Source organism: Sinocyclocheilus grahami, unplaced genomic scaffold, assembly GCF_001515645.1.
Source record: "Sinocyclocheilus grahami isolate Dianchi unplaced genomic scaffold, SAMN03320097.WGS_v1.1 scaffold868.1, whole genome shotgun sequence".
In the NCBI taxonomy this organism is placed as follows: domain Eukaryota; kingdom Metazoa; phylum Chordata; class Actinopteri; order Cypriniformes; family Cyprinidae; genus Sinocyclocheilus; species Sinocyclocheilus grahami.
In genome coordinates this window covers 348,554-372,941 of record NW_015506047.1, presented here as the reverse complement: position 1 = coordinate 372,941, position 24,388 = coordinate 348,554, and the positions used below count along the sequence as shown (strand labels likewise).

Here is a 24,388-nt window from a genome sequence, read left to right as displayed (position 1 = left end):
GGAAGTCAGATTATTGCCGTCTACTTCCTGAAGTTCCTGTAAAGCTGTTAGAGTTAAGGAGCTGCAGTCCTCAGTATTTAAGCACTGCTTTGTGTTCTGATCCTTGGTTTTATTAATAACAAACAACTGATTTTCATATTAGAAATGGTTTCAGTATACTGTGTGTGTTTATATGTATGTGCTTGGAGAATGAGTTCATATGGTCCAGGGCTGCAGGGCTTCCTGTAAATCACCCCCTGCTGTGCCCTGGCCCTCTTATCCTCCTGTCTGTGGCACACTGAGGACCGGGGGTTAGAAATGAGCATTCACAGTTATAATAACCGCAGTGAACTTTGTTTTGCCTTTGCCCTGCCAGTGGAGTATTTTGGCAGTTGTCACAGGGCTGCCTGGGTTTGTGGTGACGGCACTATATCATTATGACTAGCTGTTGTGTTACCTCAGGATTTCCAGCTTCGTCTTTGCACTCTAAGCTGTAGTGAGGTGCATTGTGGGTCATACTGGTTGTTATGGTGATTTGGCAGGCCGGTTGTGCTCTGTGTTCCAGTGTTGGTCCCTCTCCCCTTTCATTAGGGACTTGTGATTTGGCTTAGCGAGTCCTGGAGTGTCGGGACGGGAAATCCAAGCCCCCCTCCCGTCTCCTCTCGCTTTCATTCCTCTCCTTTGTTGTGAACCGCTCTCCTCTCCCTTCTCTGTATAATTACTATACCACATAACAGAGCAGAGCTTGTGACCTCCGCAGTACAGTCGTTTCTTACGGATCAGACACAAATTGCAAGATCATTTTTTGCACTGATTTTGGGCAGAAGTCTGTGGAGTGTTCTTTAACATTGTTAATGTGTTAAAAGGGTTGTAGTGCACATAAGCATTGTCAAGTTAGCCAAAATATAACCAAGAAGTCATTTTGCTCACTATGGATGCTCAAGAAATAGGCTATATTATTATCAGTGTTGAAAAGTGCAGCATTTATTTGAAATAGAAATCTTTTGTAACATTATAAGTGTCTTTTCTGTCACTTTTTGATTATTTGAAAGCGTCCTTAATGAATAAAAATATTTATTTTAGAAAAATTGTACTGACCTCAAACCTTTTTGAATGGTAGTGTACATATTATATTTTTGCCCTTTTCGTCTGTCTTCCCATCTGTAGTCTCTTTCCTTATTTCTTCAATATTAACAGAAGTTCATGGGCATCTGTTACACATTGCTTGATGTGTCCTCGTCAACCACACTGTTGCTAATTTATGCATTTCAAAATGATCTCGTTGACACTTTTATTGACAAAATAAATACGACACTTCCATTATCATCCCGTTTCGCTGTGCACCAGAACATCTGTTCTTAAAGTGGCACAGAGATCGGCTGAAACCCTCCCACTGTGGCTTATCCTCACAAACACGGGCCCCCTGGCTGAGCCAGTCACTGGAAGCTGAGGTATAAATGCTTTCTGACAGAGCTGCTCCTCCCTCGGCACTCTGCAGTGGTCAGCACTTCAGTTCACGCTCGGAAAGACGCTACTGTTGAAGTGTGTCACTGTACTGGACAGGATAAACGCATTACTGGGTGGTTGCAAAGGATGAAAGCTGCATGTATTACGTGCAAGGGGGCAGACACTGGTTGGGACAGATTAGCATTAGCCGTGTGTTGTAGAGAGGCGGGCTGCATAAGGGAATGTGTTCCTCTGACCTGTTTGAGAGTTAATGATTATAGCAGGCTGAGTGTGGCCAATATGGCAAAAACGAAGGCAGGGAAGACATTTAGGTGAAGACATTCATGTTCACAAAACAGCGATGAATAACATGACTGGGAACATGAATGTCCTCACCTAAATGTCTTCCCTGCCTTCTTTTTTTAATAGACTTTTTTAATAGATTTTAATAGATCGCACAAAACAGCGATGAATAACATGACTGGGAACATGAATGTCCTCACCTAAATGTCTTCCCTGCCTTCTTTTTTTAATAGACTTTTTTAATAGATTTTAATAGATCGCACAAAACAGCGATGAATAACATGACTGGGAACATGTGAAAGGCAACATGTGTTCTATTGATTTTTGTCCAAGTCTTTTGTTTTCATCTTAAAAAACATAAAAAGAACCCCTCTGAAAATGTCTGGCGTTGCTCCAACTGATAGTGAATGATTGTCTTTGGCCCTGTTTGTCTTAGACATAAACCAAGAGGAAATCTATTAGTTTTGTCCTTGAAAAATGTCCTTTCCTCACTGTAAAAACGTAACGCTCTGGATTTTGACTTGAAGGATCGTTTACCCTCATATTGAGTCAAATGTCCCCTGGAGAACTGCTCTAGTGAACTTGTGTTCCCATTGTGTTGTTGTGTGAGTGAGCATCACATAGTCTGGGCTATATTTTTATCCAAAATCAAGAGATTACATTTTGCTTTTTGTGTAATGATAATTCACATTTCATTGCTCCATCAAAATGAAGCTTTGGGACATTAAGATTTATTATTTTTGCTGTTATGCAATTAAATTGAGCATAAAATATTTATACTTTTGCATTGGTATTATTGTTATTATTATTAAAAAAATGGACCCAAACTATTTTCATGCAGTTCACCTGAACCTTAGATTTAAATTGCTATTGACTACACTGACACTCTCAGTGGTTTGGGCCACAGGTAGTAAATGTCCCCTGGTTGAAATGCAGAAAGTAGTTAATGGCTTAACCCTCTTATCGCAGCTAAGGTGCTCTCCATGACTCAGCTGATAATGAGGTTGGGTTGTTTTTAATGGACGTGAGCAGCCTCGCTGTAATGGACTGGGAGGATGAAGAATAGTCCTCATCATCTGTGTCTGCTGTAGGTTATCGTTTCTGTTACAGCGTCTGGTGTTATTGGATAAGACAGATGGGTTTGTGAGTAGTGGTGAAACGATACCAAAACATCAGTAGTCGATACTAATAACAGTGTCACAATTCTTGATGCAAATTGGCTACCACCGGAAAACAGATATGCAAATGAACACACTTCTTTACTGTGTGTTAATATAACTTTTTATATAAATTAAGCATGTAGTCTTCAAGTACTTCTTGAAAATTTTTCAGTTCAAGGCTTTTATTTTATTATAAAATAATGTATGATATTTATTATTATTTGTCCCTTTATTTATTTACATTTATTTTAGACGTAACCAACTGTTTATATTAATACCTTGCCAAATGGCCATTTTAACCAAGAAGCAGACACGTAGATGATGACTTTTAACAACAATTTGGTACCAAAATACAATTTCCTTGCGAGTATTCCTTGTGAGAATTCTCACATTGGGTATCTGATGTGCTCAGAAACCCCAGCACACACACAAACACATACTGACGGCAGCACAAATGTGGAATGCCGGGGGTTTGAAATTGCAGTCCCCATAGAGCTGTTCTGCAGCGCTGCCCTGTATCCTGGAGTCTGTCACACATGAGTCATAATGCATATATCATTGAGAGAGGGAGAGAAGAGGAGGGAAGGGAACAATACTGCTGCAACATTTTGAGAAAAGAAACAGCAGGAAGTCAGTATTGAATATTGATTTATTTCTTGCTGCTTGATTGCACAGTGCTTCAAGGATGCATTACACAGCAAAACAATGCATATGCAAGTAAATCATGGCACATTATTTTTCCTTTGTTTCGAGTCATTCACTCTGTACACTGTATTTCTCTCTTGCAGTGTCACTCAGACTTATGCAGTAAACCAAACATTCACATTATCTCCTCAATAAAGACTCTTCAGTCCTGTGGCATTAGAAAGGCCTTGCTTTCTGACGTTGTTCTGAATGTTACTAGACATTATTACATTAGGTGCATTAGGTCAGTGTTCAAATGACAGCTGGGTTTTCTCCAAGCTCTGACTGTCCTGTTTGTTTCCTCTGATTGGTGCAGAGTGCCCACTTGACTTTGTTTGGCCTTCCAAAAGAGGACGATATCTGCTTCATCATGCCTGGAGCTGATCTGTGCTGGTTGCTGAGGAAATACAACAACTTTGCGCTGTGGATCACCGGATCGGCTTTCACCTTGGACAGCCCGGGGTCATCACATGTGGTTGCCGCAAGCCCTCCGGACGCTCCTTCATCGAATCTGCCAGCCGTGCCGGTCTCAAGCCCGCCGCCTCTGCTCACTCTAGCCCTCTGGCCGTTCCTCACTCTAGCCCCCAGCCTCTGCTCACTCTAGGCCACTGCCGCTCACTCTAGGCCACCGTGTGTCACGCTGTGTTTCGTTGTGAAAGCGAAACTACTTTGTTTGGCCTTCCAAAAATGGACACAACTAGAAATCAGTGGTTAAGTTGTATTTACAACACCGTTCCAGAACATTTCAACCCAAATATTCAGATGTGTGCAACACATTTTATGGAGGACCGTTTCCTGATCCTGGTAGAGTAGACTACAGTGCTGGCTGTTCTGACTCAGAAACTGTAAGTATGTTTTTTATATTTTTAAATATTTTTTTATATTTAAAGCGAGTTTTTTTGGGCAGTGTAGAGTAGGGCTTGTTGTTTGTCATTCCTCTGATCACAAATGCAGACATGGTTTTATGTTTACACGGCGCGATGCAACGCGTAAAAAGAAAGTATAAGTCATAATAATACATAATTATGTCCCCACTGGATGCAACGAATGCCTCGTTTATAATGGGTTTTCATGTTTTTGAATCATCGCTCCGTCCTGACGGCATAATAACCGTATGGTAGGGGCGTAACATTTCCGTCACACGCTTGAGGTATGCAGCCAATCATAACGCACTGGACAGAAAGGCGGGGCATAGAAGAGAAACCATAATGTACAGTATGTGGAAAATAATGTGTTTTTTGAACCTTAAACCGCATAAACACATTTCATTACACCAAATACACAAAATAATGTTCTTTTTAGCAACATATGACCCCTTTAATTGAATGGGGAAAGCACCTTGAATATTCTGTGTTCTATGGAGGAAGCAAGTATGGAACAACATCAAGGTGACTAAATAATTTTTATTATTTGGTGAACTATACCTTTCACTTTCCTGTTTATATATATACTTTCTAACCTCGAATATACAATATTACTGGCCCTAAAATAGAACCCTGTGGAACACCTTCAGAAAAGATGCTGTGGGTGTGGTCTTCACTTTGATTTTTACTTTTGATGTCATGTCATTGTCATAAGTTGTTTTTTGTTTGTCTTTTGTGTAGCTAAATCAAAGACTGAAGGAACAAACAGAAGGTACACAAAATGATGCATCTCAGCCTAGTACTGAACCACAGCCTGTTCAACCTTCGGTAAGAAACAGTCATAAACAAACAGACAGACTTGCTCACGAAAAAGCTCAAAGGGCGCATGTGTACAATAACTTGACCCCTACACCTCTACACAAACAGTCACTTATTTCCTTAGCAGCACTATCTTTTTCTTCAGGCTCTACTTTGCTGTCTAAATACCTATCCTATCCTCTTCCTCCTCCTCCTCACTTACCTCGTTCTCCTCTCATGTTCCTTCACTTCTTTCTGACAGTGTCCCACCCGCTGGTACTGGAAACTTGTTCCTGTAAGTCTTTCTATTGTCTTCCATTCTACCCTTGTTTCCTCCATTTTCCTGTCCTAAACCCATATAAAGCTGTCCTCTTTCGCCCCCTGCTGGCAATACAAATTGCATAGATGGAATTTCATGTCTCAATTTTAGAGTCCCCACCATATAAACATGCTATGACTGATGCATGTATTACATGACAAATTAAGTATAATAATATTGTCAATGCCTTGCAATATACCTATAAAATAGTGTGGAGTTTATAGTAATGGAAAATAAAAAGTAAAGATGCAGCTTTTTGTTGATAGCCTGTTTATCTTTTCATGGCACGTATGTAGATGTAGTTTCATTGCATCAAGTCCTTGTTCCTGCACTGTAGATTGAGCATTTAAAAGTTACATGGATCTCTTGAGGAACATGAATTAGATTTAGATATATCCTCTGGGTGAACCAAAATTGGAGTCAAAGACAGTATTGTTTAGTATCGCAGTTTTCTGAGAACACCTCTTAGATTAGAGGTGTTGTGTCAGTTGTCTCAACATCCTGCATCATCATTTGCATTACAAAAAATAAGCCAGAAATAAGCATGGCATGTAAATTAAACCATAGTCTATGGTAGTTAAGTGAATATAGTGTGTCTGTTATTAGTGCACTTATCTGCTAGTGCATGTTGTGTGTATCAAGTTGAAAAGGTCTCTGTTGATGTATCAAGTGTTGGCTGTTCACACAGCTGCCTCTGTTCATTGCTCTGACCTGTTGAAGTATTTCAAGGGTTTGCTGTCCCACTTCCCATTAACAATGTCTTTGCTGTTCTTCGACTTAAGTCTCATTCGCTTTTACTGCATTTTGTCTTCATGCACTGCTTGCATGGATTCTTTTGTTTTTGTGGCTGTTTTTTTTTCTCTTCGACATTTATTTCCATCTCTGGTTGTCTTTTGTACACATTTTTAATTTAGTATTTGTATCTTTGATATGGATATGTTTCCATCTCTGTTTTTGCAGTTGCACATAATGGATAACAAATTTGTGATAGTGTACTGTCAATCTTTAACAAATTCACTGTCTGCTGTCAATGAAAAATTAACAATTTCACAGTAACAATATTGAGTAAGCAACATGGCACTTTATCCAATATTGCAGTTAAACCCAATATTTTTCTTGTTCAGATCCGGTACAGGAAGGACAGGATGCAGTCTAAGCTCAAACCCTATTTTCCTGTGGTGAATGATGTGACGGATCTCTCAAACGGATGTGCTATTGCTGCTGTTATTCACCATTACTGTCCCGGTCTACTGAGATTAGAGGGTATGGTGACATCTCAAATCTGAATTTGTCATTTTGTAGATGAGTAAGAAACTGATTATTATTATTTTTTTGTCCAATTAGATGCATGTATGAAGGACTCCATGTCTGTGGCTGACAGCCTGTACAACCAACAGCTGATTCGAGAGTTCTGTGACAGCTGTTTAAAGAGCTGCTGCCCTCTAGTGTTGGAGGATTTGCTCTACAGTCCAGCAGAATTAAAGGTATATAGAAACCTAAATTAAAACACGAAGAGGAGAGGGAGTCTGCATAGTGTAGTACAGTTAGTAAAACAAGGACAGATTATGTACTGTGTTGGTTATGTTAAAAAATGCTTTTAAGTATGCAGTAGGCCAGTGCACAATGTCGCTTTTTTTTATTGCAATGCTGAATCAGACACATTTAGATTAGTCTTTAGACCGTTCAGTAACAATAAACGCTGAAACATCAACCGTGGATTCTCTTCACATGATTATATTGAGATAGGATCATCAAAATATCTTGGAAATAAATATTTTAATTGTGCAATATCAATGGAAATCAACCATTATGATTTTTGTAATAATTAAGCAGTACTATGGGACATACTATGGTATTTTATATGTAGAGTATTTTTCTCTTTTTCTAGACAAACATACTGAGCTTTCTGGCAGAGCTCTTGTATTGGTTTGAGGTCTCAAAGCCAGAGTTTGTTCAGCCCCTGCAGGACTCTGAGCTTACTGGTAAGTGCGTGTCTCGATGAATGAATGGTTTATTTTCCTGTGTATTTGTAAATTTGTATGTTCCTTTTTAGATTTCTTAAGTGACAGTCTGTTAAAAGGGATATGTAAGATAAAGTACTTTTTTATTCTTGTAGAAACATCTGAAAGGACCAACAATGGCTACAGTGGGTCCAGCAATAGGTACAACAGAATACATTTTTGCCATTTGGTTGTTTAAAAGCCACTTATATAATTTGCTGAGAATGCACAAAATTGTAGCCAATCAAATTTTCAAAGTTTTTTTTTTTTTTAAATGATCACCTAAATGAGCCTTTAAAATAATCAAGGCTGAACCTTAACATGATTTACTTGTTTTTTATGTGCAAGTGGTTCTCCGTCTATCTTCAAAATGCCTTTCCTGCCCATTTCTTCCCCTGTGACTGCAGCAACAGGTGAGAAAAACGTGTTGTCACTCTGTCCTGAGTCATCAGTTGCCATTATGTATTTGTTCCATTCTTTGTAATATATGTAGACGCTGTGTTTTTTCTTGTTCACATAAAGGAACAATCACATGGTCTGTGTTTGCATGTTGAATGTGTCATCCAGTCATGTGTGTGTTCGTGTTGTCTCTATGACCAGGATCTCTGACTCAGTCTACCTCAATGTCTCATGTAGAGGCAGCAGGCCGAACGTGGACTAAGAAACCACTTAGGTAAGGTACCTCAGTGTTTTATGCATTTGTCTTTTCTTTTCTTATTAATACTTTTTGGAGGAATTGATCTTTTTTTCTTCACGGCTCTTCAGCCGTCCCTTGTCTGCTGTGTCCTTTAGTATTCCTTTTGGACTGGATAGTGATGTGGACATTGTGATGGGGAACCCTGTTATAACTCGGTCTGTCAGTTCGGACAATCTTAACCCTGCTGGTCAATCCATGACACGTGTCCCCTACACACCTCCAGAGGACCTCAGCCACTTGCTGAGTAAGGCTCCTGGGCCTAATTGCCCTCAAAGAGCTTCCTGGGCCACTCAAACTCGTCCAATGCTGGCTGAAGAGAACGGCATTGATGATAGTGAAACCGGAGAGCTACCAACAATTGAAGAGGCACTGCAGATCATCCACAACGAAGAGAAGATGGAGCCTCGCCTTCACCCGGACGGGGCACCCGATGGTTTCTACCTGCATTCACCAGATGATCCAGCAAATCCTAGATTCAATGACAGCCCAGTGACACTCAGCTCTTCAGCACCATCCCGCTCAGGAATGCTCTACAACCGATCCTCAGGAGTCCCTCCAGAGCCCAGCCGCACCAGACACCCCTCAGAGGGATCCAGAGATGACGACTCTGTGTTAAGAGATGGAAGTGTGGATTCTGATGCCTCAGAAGATCTTCCAAAAACTCACTCCACCCCTGCCACACCCGCCTCGGGTCCTCACATAACAGGACCACGTGGTGAAAAGACACCGGATAGCGGTGTTAGGATGACCAATTTTGCCGAACGAAAGAAAAAACTTGTTCCAGAGCAGGTACAACCCAGTGAACCACAGGCACCACAAATGACTACATGGGCCAAGAAATCAGAGGAGAGTCCCAGTAAGAGTCCTGCTCTCAGCACTGAAATGTCAGAGCTGGGGGCAAGGCTGGAGGAGAAGCGGAAGGCTATTGAGGCACAGAAGAAACGTATAGAAGCCATCTTTGCCAAACACAGGCAGCGGCTGGGAAAAAGTGCCTTCCTACAGTTAAAGAAGGAGCAGGAGGATGGGGATGGTGAGGAAGGACGTCAAGGCACTTCCTCCATAGAAGATGACCTCAGCTGTTTGGCACTGGAGGAGAAACTGGCACGTTTAGAGAGCGAGGAGCAGCAGGATGAGCAACAGCAGGAACAGTTGAAAAAGGGCCCCTCAGTAGAAGAAGAGGGGAATATCAAGCCCTCTGTCCAACAGGACAATCCGGTAGAGAAAGAAAAAGCTGGAGTAGGAGTTCCTGGAGGAAAAGGCACGGCCCCATTGGGAGATTACAACAACGCTGTGTCTAAACTAAGTGCTGCTCTCAATTCTCTCCAAAACGATATGCAGCGTCTCTCAAAGCAGCAGAACCAGCTGATGAAGAAGAAGGTAGCTCCTAACAACCAGGCCTGCGGCATCCCACCCAGCTCCAAACCCTCAACAACGACACCTACTCGTTTGTCAAGAGAGTCCAATCGTGACCTCCCCTCTGCCTCTTCCTCTCCTTCCCCATCTCGCAAGATTGCAAGTCACACAGCTCCCCCCAAATCACCTGCGTCCCACCGTAGGGCACAGTCTGCTCCTCCAAAGAGCCCCAAACTGCATCACCACCCTCGACCTGCAGAGCTAAAGACTCCTGCTTCCACAAGATTTATAACTCCCCCTCAAAGTGTGGACAACATTCCTCATTTGCGAAGAGGGTCCCCGTGGCAATACAGGGATCAGAGCTCATCCTCTTTCAACATGGGTACCTCCAGTCAGAGTGAGTCCCGCTCAGCATCGTCCCTGGCTAGACCAGAGGACAACATTTCAGACACAGGCTCCAGTGAGGACCATACAATCTTCAGTATGGAACTGGATAGCGGATCTTCACAGGTTCTGCCCCGAAAGGAGCGTCAGGGTGGCGGCAGCAGCTCAGGAGCTCCTTCCGAGTGCTCCTTTGAGAGTGACGTTCCTGCAGCGGCATTCAATGGCAAGCGCAACAGCCTTATCGAGATCTCACTGTCCTCCCTCAAAGCATTAGAGGGTGAAGAAGCCGATGAGAGCCAGGATAACTTCTCAGATTCAATGAGTGACCAAACAGAGCCAGAAATTAGGGGTGGAGTTGGATTCTTCTTCAAGGTTAGGGGAGAAACACATGTTAAACTTGGAGACATTTAGCCTAAAAGGTGTAGCTTTTATTTAACTGTCTGAAACTCTCTAGCAGGATGAAGCTCGACCTGAGGATGAGATGGAGAAGAGAAGAGCAGCATTACTTGAGAAACAACAAAAGAGAGCAGAGGAGATAAAGAGACGAAGACAGCAGCAAGAAAGAGAGAGGGAGGCAAGGTAAGGCTTACCCACGAAGCTGTGGAAAGTGACAGCTATGTGTAGTATGAATGATGCCTCAAATTTTTAGGCTTATTGAGAAGATGTTTCATTTTACTTTCTTGGAGGTTAGCCTTTCATTGAAGGAGGGGTCTGTGCCATATGTGGAACAAGGGCCGAAACAGTGCTGGAACTAGTCCCTTAAGAAAACCCTTAGTTATCACAGTGTAATAAACTTGCTATTAAGAGTATTATCACAAAGTGTTTTCTTATTAGGGTTTTGTTGAAACTGGAGGCAGAATATTATTGAGACTTGGTTGTGGAGTCTTTTTAACTTTGGCCAGTTACTACCTAGCAACCACCCACCCCTTGCAACTGCATAGTAACACATGGAAAACCACTCAGAACACCTTAGCAACTGCATAGAAATGTCCTGGCCACTTACTGTGGGTGGTGGCAAGTTTTTTTTGTTTTATATACCATCTAATGCATTCAAACTCAATACGTTAATCCCTGTATTACCATTTGGACATTGTGCCCTTTATCAGTGCTGTCTATAAATGTAACATTAGGTCATCTTCAGTGGATGAGCCTTGCAGAGGAGAGGATAGACCCCGAACTCCTTCTACCCCTCCGCCTCCACGCACCCCACCACCAGAGGGCACTCCTCAGCGGCGTGGAGACTTCACCCGCCAGGAATATGAACGGCGACATCAGCTAAAAATAATGGAGGATCTAGATAAAGTTCTCCGCCAGAAACCCACTACAGTAAGAGGCGTCAAGAAGCAGAGGCCCAAAACAGTGTTCAGAGATGACTCTGACCTCTCCCGCAGCCCTGCCAAAGGGTTTATGGGTAAGTTATTGATCATCCGGAAGCTTGTTTCCTTTCCATTGATAATCATAGTTGGAAAGATATATGTGATAGGTCAACTCTTTTCTCTCTCAGGTTCTAGACTAAATAAAGTTTATTCCCATTCAACAATGAATCTGTCCTCCATGGCCAATGACAATGGGACGCTAACTGTCAGAAAATCTCCCAGGTAAATCTAATCTGTATATGTTATCTATCTAATCTCCCTATTGTGACCTCATCTCTAAACATTTATGCCTTCCCACAGTCGTTCTCATTCACCATCCAGACTGCTATCTCCAGGCCGTCTTGCTGCACAGAATGGGGACTGGGAAAATGCATCTACTATTTCATCCCCAGCCTCCATCCCAGAATATACTGGTAAATGTTAAAAATTACATGATTGTAGTTTTGTTAGTGGTGCTTGCTAAAGCATTTCCTCATTTTTGGGGTTAGGCATTTCAACAACCTCAGGTATTAAATTTGGCGAACTACATATTTGACACAGTTTGGTGATATATTGCACCACAAATCGTGTGACTTTTTGAGGAGACTAAGTCTCATAGACTTTCATAAACTCAAGCCATATCTCGAGACTACAATATATATATTTGGAGACGGGCATGGGTATGGGGTCTTGATTAGGGGCAGTGAACAACCTAGTAACCATCTAGCAATGTCTTAGCATAGTGGATTGCGAGTTTTGCATGGGCAAGTACCATTTGAGTTTAAAGATTGTTTACATTAGGTCATGTGATCAAAAACTTACTTTGACTCTTTGTGCAATGGCATGCATTTTTGCACTTCCGTTTTAGGACCAAAACTCTACAAGGAGCCAAGCTTCAAGTCCAATAAGTTCATTATCCATAATGCCATCTCTCGCTGTTGTTTGGCAGGCAAGGTCAACGAACCACAGAAAAACAAGATTGTAGAGGTGAGTGACCTATCAGTCTACACTCTGGGATCTCATGACTCACTGCAGACAGCCAACACATATTTGCATGGGGCATTTGAATGCATGATGTAATGGTCTGCTCCATTCATTTGTATTTCCTTCTTGTCTGCAATAGGAAATGGAGAAAAGCTCTGCAAACCATTTCCTCATTCTGTTTCGGGATGCCAGCTGTCAATTCCGGGCGGTTTACACCATGAACCCCGAGACGGAGGAGATGGTTCGACTCACAGGTTTCGGGCCACGTGTTATCAATCTCACTATGGTGGAGTCGATTTACAAGTACAGCTCTGATCGCAAGCAGTTCACGGCCATCCCGTCCAAGACCATGTCCATGAGCGTGGATGCCTTTACCATTCCCAGCCACCTATGGGAGCGCAAGCGCCCGGGAACCCCAAAGAAGCTCGGGACCCCAAAATAAAGCCTGCTGGAAATGCCAACTATGCCTGAGCTGGCCACGTCACCCTGGGTTTCTGTTGTCACTCCGGCAGAGTCGCGGGGCACCAGTGGAATGCATGCCAGGAGAAAGAGTGGGATAACAAAAAAAGAGGCCCTAATATAGAAAATCCCAAAATTAAGTGCCCTCAGAGGTTCATGGCTGGTGACTGCAAAACCTCCCTTGTTAACTACAGGTCAAGTTACAAAAATGTATTCAGAAATCTCCATTGCCATTTTCTTAAGGTAACTGAAGTGAACTCAAGTCATATTTCAAAGAAAAGGGCCTGATTGGTTTTCTAAGATTGTACAAAATGTATCTTTGGCATTTTAATGTTAAAACTTTAGATGCAACTTTCCAGTCTCATCTTTCAAGTAAAATGAATGTCCTCCAGAAAAAGATCCTCAGAAATGTTACTATCTTCCAGCTCCTTCCCTCACTGAACTGGATCCGTTGACATGTAAAGGATGCCCCAGATGAAATCGGATCTTTGCGCTTTGATGAATGTAGGGCACAAACCAACACAGGCCTTCTTATCATCTGTTTATCGTCATCAGCTTCTCAGTCTTAAGGGACTGAATGTAGAACTGTATTACAAGGGGCGCAGCTACTCACCTTTACGTCACGTCATGTGAAAAAGTCCCATGCTGCTGTCCATTTTGAGTCTGTCTTGCTCTGTAATCAAATCGCTCTGTCCTTTGGCCTTCCTAGACATCTGGATGTTTGTTTTCTTAATGCTTCGGACCTAATCTAACTGGATGACTCAAGCTTTTGGACCTCAGGAGAGCATGTTAAAGACTCAAATATTTTTCCTTCCCATTTGCTTTAGTTAAGAATGAATGAAAAAGTGAAAAGATACCAGAACATGCTGTTGATTTCCATTAATGATACTGAAAAAATGAAGGAAGTCTTTTTATTCTGTTTAGCTGTAACTGGAAAAGCAATGTAAGAAAAAAATCAAGGCTGATTTAATATACTGTATATTTGAATGCTGTTTATTGATGATTCTTTCATTTTTGACACTGATTTGTATATGGTGGAGATTTGTAAGCAATGAATAAGCTACTCTGCTGCTTCACTACTAGAGCTGGATGTGCTGGTGTGAATGAGTGTGTGAGCGGGACCGGGGACAGAATGAGACCGATGGTGAGAAACAATAAACTCAAATCTGATATCAACTCTATGTACCCAGAGCTGAGTGAACAAGTTGTCCTCTTTGGTGCCCCAACATGCAGCAGCACATAGTGATATACCAATAGTGAACACCAACAGAAAGTGATATAAAAACAAACATTTAAAAGAAAGTGATAAAAGGCAGATGAGCAGCTCTGGTGTCTGCAGCCTTAAACGCTTATGTTGTTTCTATTACTATGATCTATGAATGGTCTCAAAACTGTCTAACTTGGCCTTATTTGATTCGTGGATGGCTTGAAGTCGTCTTTTTGGATAAAAGGGGCATTTAGTCTGTTTCTCTTCATCAAAGCACTAAAACAACTGATTCAATCAGGCCACCATTTCCTGTCTTTGGAGAATCAGATGAAGTACTTCACAGATTTGCCGTAAAGATGTACATATTTTTGTAAAGAGCAAAAAAAAAATTTTTTTCGAAATGGTTGAATGATATGTTTCTGTGTCAAATGAATGGGAGATGTGTAGGTTGCTTGTGTTTGTCTGTTGGGTAAAACATGATGGTTTAATGTAACTGGATTCTGTGCAATTCTGTAGAATGTTAGGTCACCTAAGGTGTATTTATTGGGTAAGGATGAGCTAGAGTGTTCGGTTTCGTTTCAGATTTTATTATTTATGTTCTGGCAAATGTGGTGATTCACTCGTTCATTTCAGAAAGCACATTAATGTTTTGTATTTTTCTTTTAATGTTTCCATGTTCATGTTGGTAGTTTTTGTTTTCTCCCAAATTCTTTGATTATGGATCAATCCCATGTGACAGGATTAGAAAAATAAAATCATTTTTATATAATCCCAATTATTTCTCATCACTGATTTTACTTAAGTTCTATATGTTATATACATTGTATCAGCTTTTTTTTTTTGCCATTTTATGAAAACGTTAGTTTTTACTTTTAAATTGTTTTTTTTTTTTTTTACATGTCCATTAAATACATTCAATAATAGAATAATTAAAGTTATGAAGTAACGAAGTAATTCTGGAATCTTATTTGTCATGAAAAAGTTTTTTTTTTTTTTAGAAATATGACTTGGACATGATCTTGATTGACTTCATGATCTTCAACCTTCTATAGCTGCATAGACACAGGACACATGATATCATCAGACCATAGAAATATATATATACAGACAATTTTATTGGAAACTCAATCTTGTAAACAATTAGAAAGATTTGTGATGAGCCTCTGTTTCATAGAGATTACAGTCATATTTCTATACAAATGGCAGTGTTTGAACACTTGCATTTCTGACTGGACGTGATCCATAACTGTAAATTGAGTAGTAAAAAGAATATGTGTGGATGTGCTTTTCATCTAATCTCATAATACCTGAAACTAGTTTTTGTTCCTATTGTTTGTTTGTTCTATTTTTAACTAGTACAACCAGCCAATGATGACGACTGGACTTGTTCAAAGCTCAAAATTATTAGATACCAGTGGGCAAATATATGAAAGCATTTCCAATAACAAGCTTTATTTTGATTGTGTCTCATGTGTGCTTAGCATGAAGCATTTCAGTCAGCAATGAGTTGCATGGCAGATCTCCCAGCAGGTGGCGCTGATACAGGTATTCCTCCACCTGCAGACTGATGCTGCGCACCTCTGGTAGACGGAGCAGCAATTGTCCAAACTTGTCAGAGTGACCTGGGTGGGTTTGCATAGTGTGGTCCATCAAAGCCCTGTTTACACGCTCTTGAGTTTGTTCTACCTGCCTTTGATCCTGTACTGATTTAACATCTGCAAAACACATGACCCTTACAACTCTGGTCCAACAGGAATCATTTAGATTAAACATTTAAGAAGGAAATGAAACTGGAATGAAACCCACCTGGATTGAAGAGAACCAGATATTTGAGACAAACAAACTCCTCTCTGTCTAGCTGTAGTGGCCTAAGCTTGGAGACAAGGTCCTGGGTTCTGGACACCAAACTACTAAGAGTAGCTCCAGCCTGACTGAGGATGGTTGATACCTCAATCTGGTACAATAAAAGTAAGTCAAAGACGAACAGTCACTAAACTGTAACTATGGCGAAATGTAGTGTTTCCCAGCCCCGTTCCTGGAGGCACACCAATAGTACAAATTTTCTAACTCTTCCAAATTCGTATCACCTGATTCAACTTATCAGCATATTAGTAGAGACTGAAATGGATGGGTCAGATATGGGAGATATCCAATATGTGACCTGTTGGTGTGCCTCCAGGAACAGAGTAGGGAAACACTTGCTTAGTGATAGAGGTGTTCTTACCTGTTGTCCAGTAATCAGACAGATGCTGCCATCTCTCCCATAAGCCACCTGCCTACATAAGTGATCCAGGACAAGAAGCTCACTCCAGCAGCTCTGCAGTAACACCATTTGGTTCTCCACCTGCAACATGAGATCAGGTACTCTATTTATGCAGCAGTAGCCACTTGGAAAACTTATACCGGGATTCTTAACTCTGGCTCTTGAGGTCCACTTTCCTGCAGAGCTTACCTCCAACCTTAATCAAACTCACCTGTCAGTAACTTTTGAGTAATCCTCAAGACCTCAATGAGCTTTTTCATGTGTGTTTGATTAGGGTTGGAGCTAAACTCTGCAGGAAAGTGAACCTCGAGGGCCAGAGTTGAGAACCACTGACTTAGACAATTGGTACTTGAAAGGCATTGCCTTATGAAAGAGTTACAAATGTTAACCCTATCCCTGCTGATAATATAAGCATGTATGTTGTTCTGGACCCTAGGCCCAAGCATGGAATGCTGGTTTCCCCACCAGTTTGCAACTTTCACCTGCAAGTTTTGCTGGTGGACAGTATGGCCATGGTGCTCCACTACTTAGAACTGTATCTGACCAGCATTAACCATCTTAAACTAGGCTGGTACAATAGCCAAGATTTTGCCAAATAGGACATGTCTCTGGATCAAATTCCTAACATTTAAAGGGGTCATATGATGTTGCTAAAAAGAACATTATTTTGTGTATTTGGTTTAATGAAATGTGTTTAAGGTTCAAAAAACACATTATTTTCCACATACTGTACATTATTGTTTCTCCTCTATGCCCCGCCTTTCTGAAACGCGTAGATTTTTACAAAGCTCATCGGTCTGAAAAGCAAGGTGTGCTGTGATTGGCCAGCTATCCAGTGCGTTATGATTGGCCGAATACCTCAAGTGTGTGATGGAAATGTTACGCCCCTACCATACTGTGATGATGTCCTGTCAGGCCGGAGCGATGATTCAAAAACATGAAAACCCATTATAAACGAGGCATTCGTTGCATCCAGTGGGGACATAATTATGGATTATAATGACTTGTACTGTCTTTTTACGCGTTGCGTTGCATCTCGCCGCGTAACATAAAACCATGTCTGTATTTGTGATCGGAGAAATTACAAACAACAAGCGCTACTCTACACTGCCCAAAAAACACGCTTTAAATATAAAAACTCTTTAAATATAAAAACCGTACGTGCACTGTCTGTGAGTCAGACCAGCTGGCATTGTAGTCTACTCTACCAGGATCAGGAAACGGTCCTCCATAAAATGTGCTGCACACATCTGAATATTTGGGTTGAAGTGTTCTGGGACAGTGTTGTAAATACAACTTAACCACTGATTTCTAGTCGTGTCCATTTTTGGAAGGCCAAACAAAGTAGTTTCGCTTTCACAACGAAACACAGCGTCACACACGGTGGCCTAGAGTGAGCGGCGGTGGCCTAGAGTGAGCAGAGGCGGCGGGCTTGAGAACGGCGCGGCCGGCGGATTCGACGAAGGAGCATCCGGAGGGCTTGCGGCAATCACATGTAATGACCCGGTCTTTGGATTTGAGACTTTAGTCTTTGCAACTTTACAGATCTTCTTTATGCACCAAGAGCTTGTAACACTCCAAAGAGAATGGAAAAATTGAAATAGCATAATATAACCCCTTTAATCAAATTTTAGGGATGTGCAAAGGGGTAGAGTTAGAATTAGATTAGGGTTGGTGTTGGATACATACACCATTATTTTCAACCAACAATTTCCCTGTGATCTTAAAGGGGTTATGGTATGGTTAGTTTTGGGGTTAGGGGTAGGGTTTGTTCCTTTGAAAGCAATGATGTTGTAAGACCAACAAAAAGATGGTGATCCAGGAATTGCACGGATAGATCATGGTGACCAGCTCAGAGCAGCAGACACATTGATACTGGTCTTTTCAGCAGTGATATCGAAGATTACACTAACACATAACACAATGCATCCAATGTATGTACGATCATTTGCAAACTCTTCTACCTTAAGCTCCTTGAACAGTGTGCTGTTTCTTGCCCACTCCACCAGTCCAAACAAAGTCTGGTCAGCCATTTTGCACATGATGCTGAAGGTGTTGAGGCGGTCATGTTTTCCTCGGCAGGCCTGTTCTTTTTGGAGGCTTGCTAACACCCGCATGCAGAGCTGCTTCTCATCTGGCTCAGCCTGTAGGAGCTCATTTAGGAAGCATGAACTAGGGGATGGTGTTGAACTGCGTGTCAAGTTCTGTGCTGGAGTTGGGGTGGAACTTGGATTTGAGGTTGGTGTGAGTGTAGGTGCAGGTGTGGAGAGAACAGTAGGAGAGATTGGAGCAGGGGGCGTCACAGAAGCAGAGCTGTAGCTAAAGGGGAGCTCTCTTTTCTCAGGAGGGTATCCGTGGAAGCCTGGATAGCACAGTGTATGGAAAGGTATGGATGGTAGGGATGGATCAGACAGTGTCTGGTCCCTGGGCATGGTGCAGTCCAACAACATGGGAAACTCGGACTGGCTCATGCTAGGATGAAAGGGCTGAGGTGGGTGGTAATGGTCAGAGCCAAGAGAAGCAGGGGAGGGGTTGAGGACATGAAAATCGTGAGTCACAGCAGGTACCAGTGCTTGTGGTCCCTCAATTTTGACCCTGTAGGGGGCAGTGTTTGTCTGGTGATAGGTCCCCCTTTGCTGTTTCAGTTGCCTGTCCCGTCGGTATAGAGGTCCAAACTTGTTTCGGCCACCCCTCATTCTGTCCGCACGTACAGCTGTGACAAATAATTTTACAATTAACTAAACCACACATTGTGATGTTCAAAAGAGCATGATAAATTCTCACATTTCTAAATTATTGTTTCTCAACCCAGTTCCTGGAGGCACACCAACATTAAACATTTTTGAACTTTTCCTAATCAAACACACCTTCAGCTCTTTAGTAGAGACTCCAAGACCAGAAGTGGATGGGTAAGGTAAGGGAGATATCCAAAATGTGCAGTGGTGTTTCTCAAACCTATCCTGGGGGGGGGGGGGGGCCCCCGGGGGGGGTTGGGAAGGATTTCCCAACAACATGGGAAACTCGGACTGGCTCATGCTAGGATGAAAGGGCTGAGGTGGGTGGTAATGGTCAGAGCCAAGAGAAGCAGGGGAGGGGTTGAGGACATGAAAATCGTGAGTCACAGCAGGTACCAGTGCTTGTGGTCCCTCAATTTTGACCCTGTAGGGGGCAGTGTTTGTCTGGTGATAGGTCCCCCTTTGCTGTTTCAGTTGCCTGTCCCGTCGGTATAGAGGTCCAAACTTGTTTCGGCCACCCCTCATTCTGTCCGCACGTACAGCTGTGACAAATAATTTTACAATTAACTAAGGATGGGTTTGAGAAGCATTGCTCTAAATGATCAAACTAACACTTTTAAAAAAACTTTAAGAAAATATTGACATTTCATAAAGATTCTTAACTATTAAAGTTGCATAATTTAACCTTTTTTTTTTTTTTTTTTGCTTGTGTGCACATTAAAGTTTTCGCCTTGCTGGGTCATCAAAGATTGCCATTGCAATGGTTTATGGTTTCAAAGATAAGTGGAAACAGGATCAGAGATATCATGGATAGCTAACTGTGAATATCTTCCATATCTCCGAGACAATAACTACATTTTTCCTTGCACAAAGTCTTATTCTAAAGAACGGGGCCCGTATTCACAAAACATTTTATCTTACCACTAAGAGTTCTCCTAAATAGCAGTAAAAGTTTTTAGCTAAGAGTTTTCTTTTAAAACCTATTCACAAAGCTGCTGAGACAAACTTTTACAAAGGAATAGAGAGAAGTCTTAAGTTAAGAGTAAGGGCGGGGTTGACCTCGCTGCTATGGATGATGTTGGCATGCTTGCTTACTATGCACACAATGATTGGCTGATAGGGGAGGAGTCTCTGTCAGAGATTTATTCATAAAGAGCAAGAGGGTGGCTAACCGCACACTGATCCACTCAAGACTAAAAAGTCTACAAAAACATGTTTTTAAAAGTGCAAAGTGCACGTGCTGAAACGTTTGCTTGCTTGCTCATGTGAGTCGTGTACATCCGTTTTTAATTCATGCACTTTGCACTTTTGCACAATGCAATTTATAAAAACTAAAAAGATGTTTTTGTAGACATTTTAGACTTGAGTGGATCAGTGTGCGGTTAGCCACCCTCTTGCTCATGTTTAAATATCCTACTGGCTCTACGCACCTGCAGTACAAGGAACTATTTTTTTGGAGCGCTACAATTTTCTCAGGTTTTAGAGATTTATTCATAGAAATATTGTAGAGCGCGATATTATGTTGCCATATTCAATTAAATGTTTAAAAATAAAAATGTTAATTGCCACATTCAATTAAAGATGGTAAAATGCAGGCTAAGTATCACTAATTAAACTATATATATATATATCTCTCAGTGGTGGCAAGCGGATACTTTTTTAACCGGGTATGCTGAGTGATAAGAACCCCCCCCCCAAAATCAGAGAAGGACTTTAATTGTATAAGCGACACGAGCATGCGCAAAACAAAGGGAACAATATGATGTTTGTTGTAGAAATATTGTAGAGCGCGATATTATGTTGCCATATTCAATTAAATGTTTAAAAATAAAAATGTTAATTGCCACATTCAATTAAAGATGGTAAAATTCAGGCTAAGTATCACTAATTAAACTATATATATATATATATATATCTCTCAGTGGTGGCAAGCGGATACTTTTTTAACCGGGTATGCTGAGTGATAAGAACCCCCCCCCAAAATCAGAGAAGGACTTTAATTGTATAAGCGACACGAGCATGCGCAAAACAAAGGGAACAATATGATGTTTGTTGTTATTAAAAATTTATATAGCCCATGTTTTTATAATCTTTTTTTTTTTATTTACCGTGAGGCAATAAAGTTGACAATAACGTATATCTTCAACATAAGTTGTCTATGACCAAAAATGTAAGAAGATATGTTTTCAGTGGATTTTTAAAATGTGCTTTGCTTGAGAAAACAAAAATATACAGTTAGACTACAGTGTTTTTTCTTTTGATTTAGTCGAGTTGGTTTTGCATCAAACACAATGTGATTTTCGGCAATCGAGATCTGACAGCAGCAGCACATTTTTCCGCTTGGGTGAGCGCTTTGCTAACAGTTTACCTCCCGCATTAAATCAGCCGCAGACCAGCAAAACACTGAGAACGCTCTACAATCCTGACGAGTCATAGCAACAGAGCGGAGGCGAGAAAGCTGCTGAGAATCCGCTCACCCGGAAGCAACTGCAACTGGTATATTTAAAGAAAATTACTGCCATTTGGCAAATAACTTTCCGTACTTGTTCCTAACTCTTTAAGCTGTAAGTTAAATTTCAAATGACAAGGGACCAACTTATCATCATGTTTATATGAATTATCCCCTGAACTTATTCTCTCAAATGGCCTGGGTATGCGGATCATTCGCAGTTTATATGGACGGAACGTCACTGATATATATATATATATATATATATATATTCAGCTAATTGTCAGCCTTGTATGCTTCTTGTAAAAAATGAGTGAATATGCATATAAACATCCTTTTAATTAACAGAGTAGAATAATCATGGCTGATAGTAAGACATGCAAACAAAACCAAACTGGACACAAGAACAGCTGTTACTTCTTGCCCAATTGGTTAATGAAAACAAGGATATAATCAAAGGAAAATTTGAAGTTGGGATAACCTCCAAAACCAAAGGCGATACCTTTTTAAAAGCACATTATTGTCAAATGTTTCTAAAATGTTTACGTTCCGAGGCAGATTGCCAGCAACAGCCATTTTAGGACAGTTTGTGGTTTGGTCTTAGTGACTTAGGAGTCCTCTTCACTACTCCTAACGTTTCACAGATTTAGGAGCTAGTTTTAGTGCTAAAACGCTTTGTGAAATACTCTTAGAGCAAAAATTTAGGAGTCCTAAATTTAGGACTGACACGTCCATTATTTTAAAGATTTTCTCCTAAATTGACGAGTTATGAGCTACTTTTAGCCTTAAGATGTTTTGTGAATACGGGCCCTGAAAGAATATCTACCAAACTTAATGAGCATGGACTCATTGTTTGAGTTTGCAGGCATACCTTCTTTATTCATGCCAACAGCTAGACATTTCTGAAAGCGGCAGTAAGGGCATCTTTTCCTCTGGGCTGGGTCCATGGGGCAGCACTGTGCGTCTGCACACGAATAGCGCTTGTTGTTCTGTACAGAGCGCTTAAAAAAGCCCTGGTGAGAATATTTGTCTTTAGTGCTTAAGAATGACCAGGGTGTGGATTTAATTTTTTTAATGAAAGCTACTAATGTGTTCTTGTTACTGTCTGCCTGGTGGTACGCTTACCTTACAGCTCTCACAGGTGAGTAGACCATAGTGATATCCTGACACCCTGTCACCACACACAGGACAGCCCTCTTCTTGAGTTCCCCTACCGTCTGGGTCTGGCTTTAACTCCTGAGCTATGGGATGTCAAATTCATTGTAAAGTGTTTTTCACAGATTTAGGAGCTAGTTTTAGTGCTAAAACGCTTTGTGAAATACTCTTAGAGCAAAAATTTAGGAGTCCTAAATTTAGGACTGACACGTCCATTATTTTAAAGATTTTCTCCTAAATTGACGAGTTATGAGCTACTTTTAGCCTTAAGATGTTTTGTGAATACGGGCCCTGAAAGAATATCTACCAAACTTAATGAGCATGGACTCATTGTTTGAGTTTGCAGGCATACCTTCTTTATTCATGCCAACAGCTAGACATTTCTGAAAGCGGCAGTAAGGGCATCTTTTCCTCTGGGCTGGGTCCATGGGGCAGCACTGTGCGTCTGCACACGAATAGCGCTTGTTGTTCTGTACAGAGCGCTTAAAAAAGCCCTGGTGAGAATATTTGTCTTTAGTGCTTAAGAATGACCAGGGTGTGGATTTAATTTTTTTTAATGAAAGCTACTAATGTGTTCTTGTTACTGTCTGCCTGGTGGTACGCTTACCTTACAGCTCTCACAGGTGAGTAGACCATAGTGATATCCTGACACCCTGTCACCACACACAGGACAGCCCTCTTCTTGAGTTCCCCTACCGTCTGGGTCTGGCTTTAACTCCTGAGCTATGGGATGTCAAATTCATTGTAAAGTGTTAATGGTCCTTTTGTCAACTTTCTTTCTTAAAATAACTCTTACTTGTCACCTTCAGGAAACCGCAAATAAAAATCAAGAAGCCTACTCTAAGATGATTGTCTTGGAGAGGGGTGTATGGTTGAACAATTTTATGACAAGTCTCTCTGATAAACCGTATTATATCTCAAATAGGCTTAGTCTCATATCACTCGATTGATTAAACACTGAGATATAAGGCTTGCATAATCCTTTTTTTATTTTTTTAGATTTGCTGAAGCAATTGTCTATTGAATGAAATCATAACAAATCTTTCCTTAAATGATCAGGTCTTCAGTATGTGTACTAAACATGACTGAACTGTTTAGCACAATAAAATCATATAACAAGATTTTCAGTATACCTCAACAATCTGATTAATTCTAATGAAAAATTGAATTAATGACTAAAAGTTTACTATCGCCAAATGTATTACATTAGCAATTAATGCTATTGCTAAAGCCATTAAAGTGTCTCAGATCTGAAGCTCTACTTACATGTTGACGGCCCCTCTTGTGACGCAAGGTCCTGTATGTACTCGGCAGAGTGGAGGGCCGTGGGCTTGAGGTGATCCAGGGGGTAGTTTGAGATGTTCATTGTCCATAGGAGAGGGGTGTCATGGGTCACCGTAAGCTGTCATTCATAACTGTACAGGCCTCCAGGACTCAGAGCAGGACAGGGAGGAAAACAGACGCAGGCTGTCTCCCAGATGGTGCCGTGTAAAGGCCCTCAGTCAGACTTTGCTCCATGCTGAGGGTAATAAACCTGAGTCTGTCACACCTTCCCAACAAGCAAGACCTCATTCATGCAAAGTGCATGAGCATTGCAGGAGCAGCATATATGGAGGGTGGCACTCACCATAAGAAAATAAACACAAAAAGATCTGATGCTGAAAAACTCATGGGCATCCATTCATGAATCTACCAAATGAGACTTTTATAATTAGTGTTGGTCAGACCAACCCAACTACAGAACCTGTGTGATTCCCCAATGTTCAGTAAACTCCCAAGAAGCAGAACATAAGTT

At 41.2% G+C, this 24,388-nt stretch overlaps 2 protein-coding genes across 2 annotated transcripts in view; one reads left to right on the top strand and one right to left on the bottom strand.

Annotated features, from left to right (window-relative positions):
- The window catches only part of LOC107563314 (calmodulin-regulated spectrin-associated protein 3-like), a 38,568-nt gene extending 23,802 nt beyond the window's left edge, over window positions 1-14,766 (top strand). Inside the window, exons 3-18 of the mRNA XM_016248159.1 lie at window positions 3,889-3,905; window positions 5,065-5,095; window positions 5,177-5,263; window positions 6,677-6,815; window positions 6,897-7,036; window positions 7,441-7,534; window positions 7,669-7,714; window positions 7,901-7,965; window positions 8,153-8,225; window positions 8,318-10,358; window positions 10,441-10,565; window positions 11,117-11,397; window positions 11,491-11,584; window positions 11,663-11,775; window positions 12,210-12,328; window positions 12,465-14,766. Of these exons, the coding sequence (XP_016103645.1) occupies window positions 3,889-3,905; window positions 5,065-5,095; window positions 5,177-5,263; window positions 6,677-6,815; window positions 6,897-7,036; window positions 7,441-7,534; window positions 7,669-7,714; window positions 7,901-7,965; window positions 8,153-8,225; window positions 8,318-10,358; window positions 10,441-10,565; window positions 11,117-11,397; window positions 11,491-11,584; window positions 11,663-11,775; window positions 12,210-12,328; window positions 12,465-12,767 (3,768 nt within the window). The 3' untranslated portion in view covers window positions 12,768-14,766. The remainder of the gene's footprint in view (window positions 1-3,888; window positions 3,906-5,064; window positions 5,096-5,176; window positions 5,264-6,676; window positions 6,816-6,896; window positions 7,037-7,440; window positions 7,535-7,668; window positions 7,715-7,900; window positions 7,966-8,152; window positions 8,226-8,317; window positions 10,359-10,440; window positions 10,566-11,116; window positions 11,398-11,490; window positions 11,585-11,662; window positions 11,776-12,209; window positions 12,329-12,464) is intronic.
- A 386-nt stretch (window positions 14,767-15,152) lies between these two features.
- Window positions 15,153-24,065, bottom strand: LOC107563324 (nuclear receptor subfamily 5 group A member 2-like). Its single transcript, XM_016248173.1, has 7 exons — window positions 23,860-24,065; window positions 23,201-23,316; window positions 22,946-23,087; window positions 18,219-18,967; window positions 16,216-16,335; window positions 15,798-15,945; window positions 15,153-15,706 (listed from the first exon to the last, which is right to left on the bottom strand). The coding sequence occupies exons 1-7, from the start codon at window positions 23,957-23,959 to the stop codon at window positions 15,459-15,461; spliced, it is 1,623 nt and encodes a 540-aa protein (XP_016103659.1). The 5' UTR covers window positions 23,960-24,065; the 3' UTR covers window positions 15,153-15,458.
- Between the last annotated feature and the right edge of the window lie 323 nt (window positions 24,066-24,388).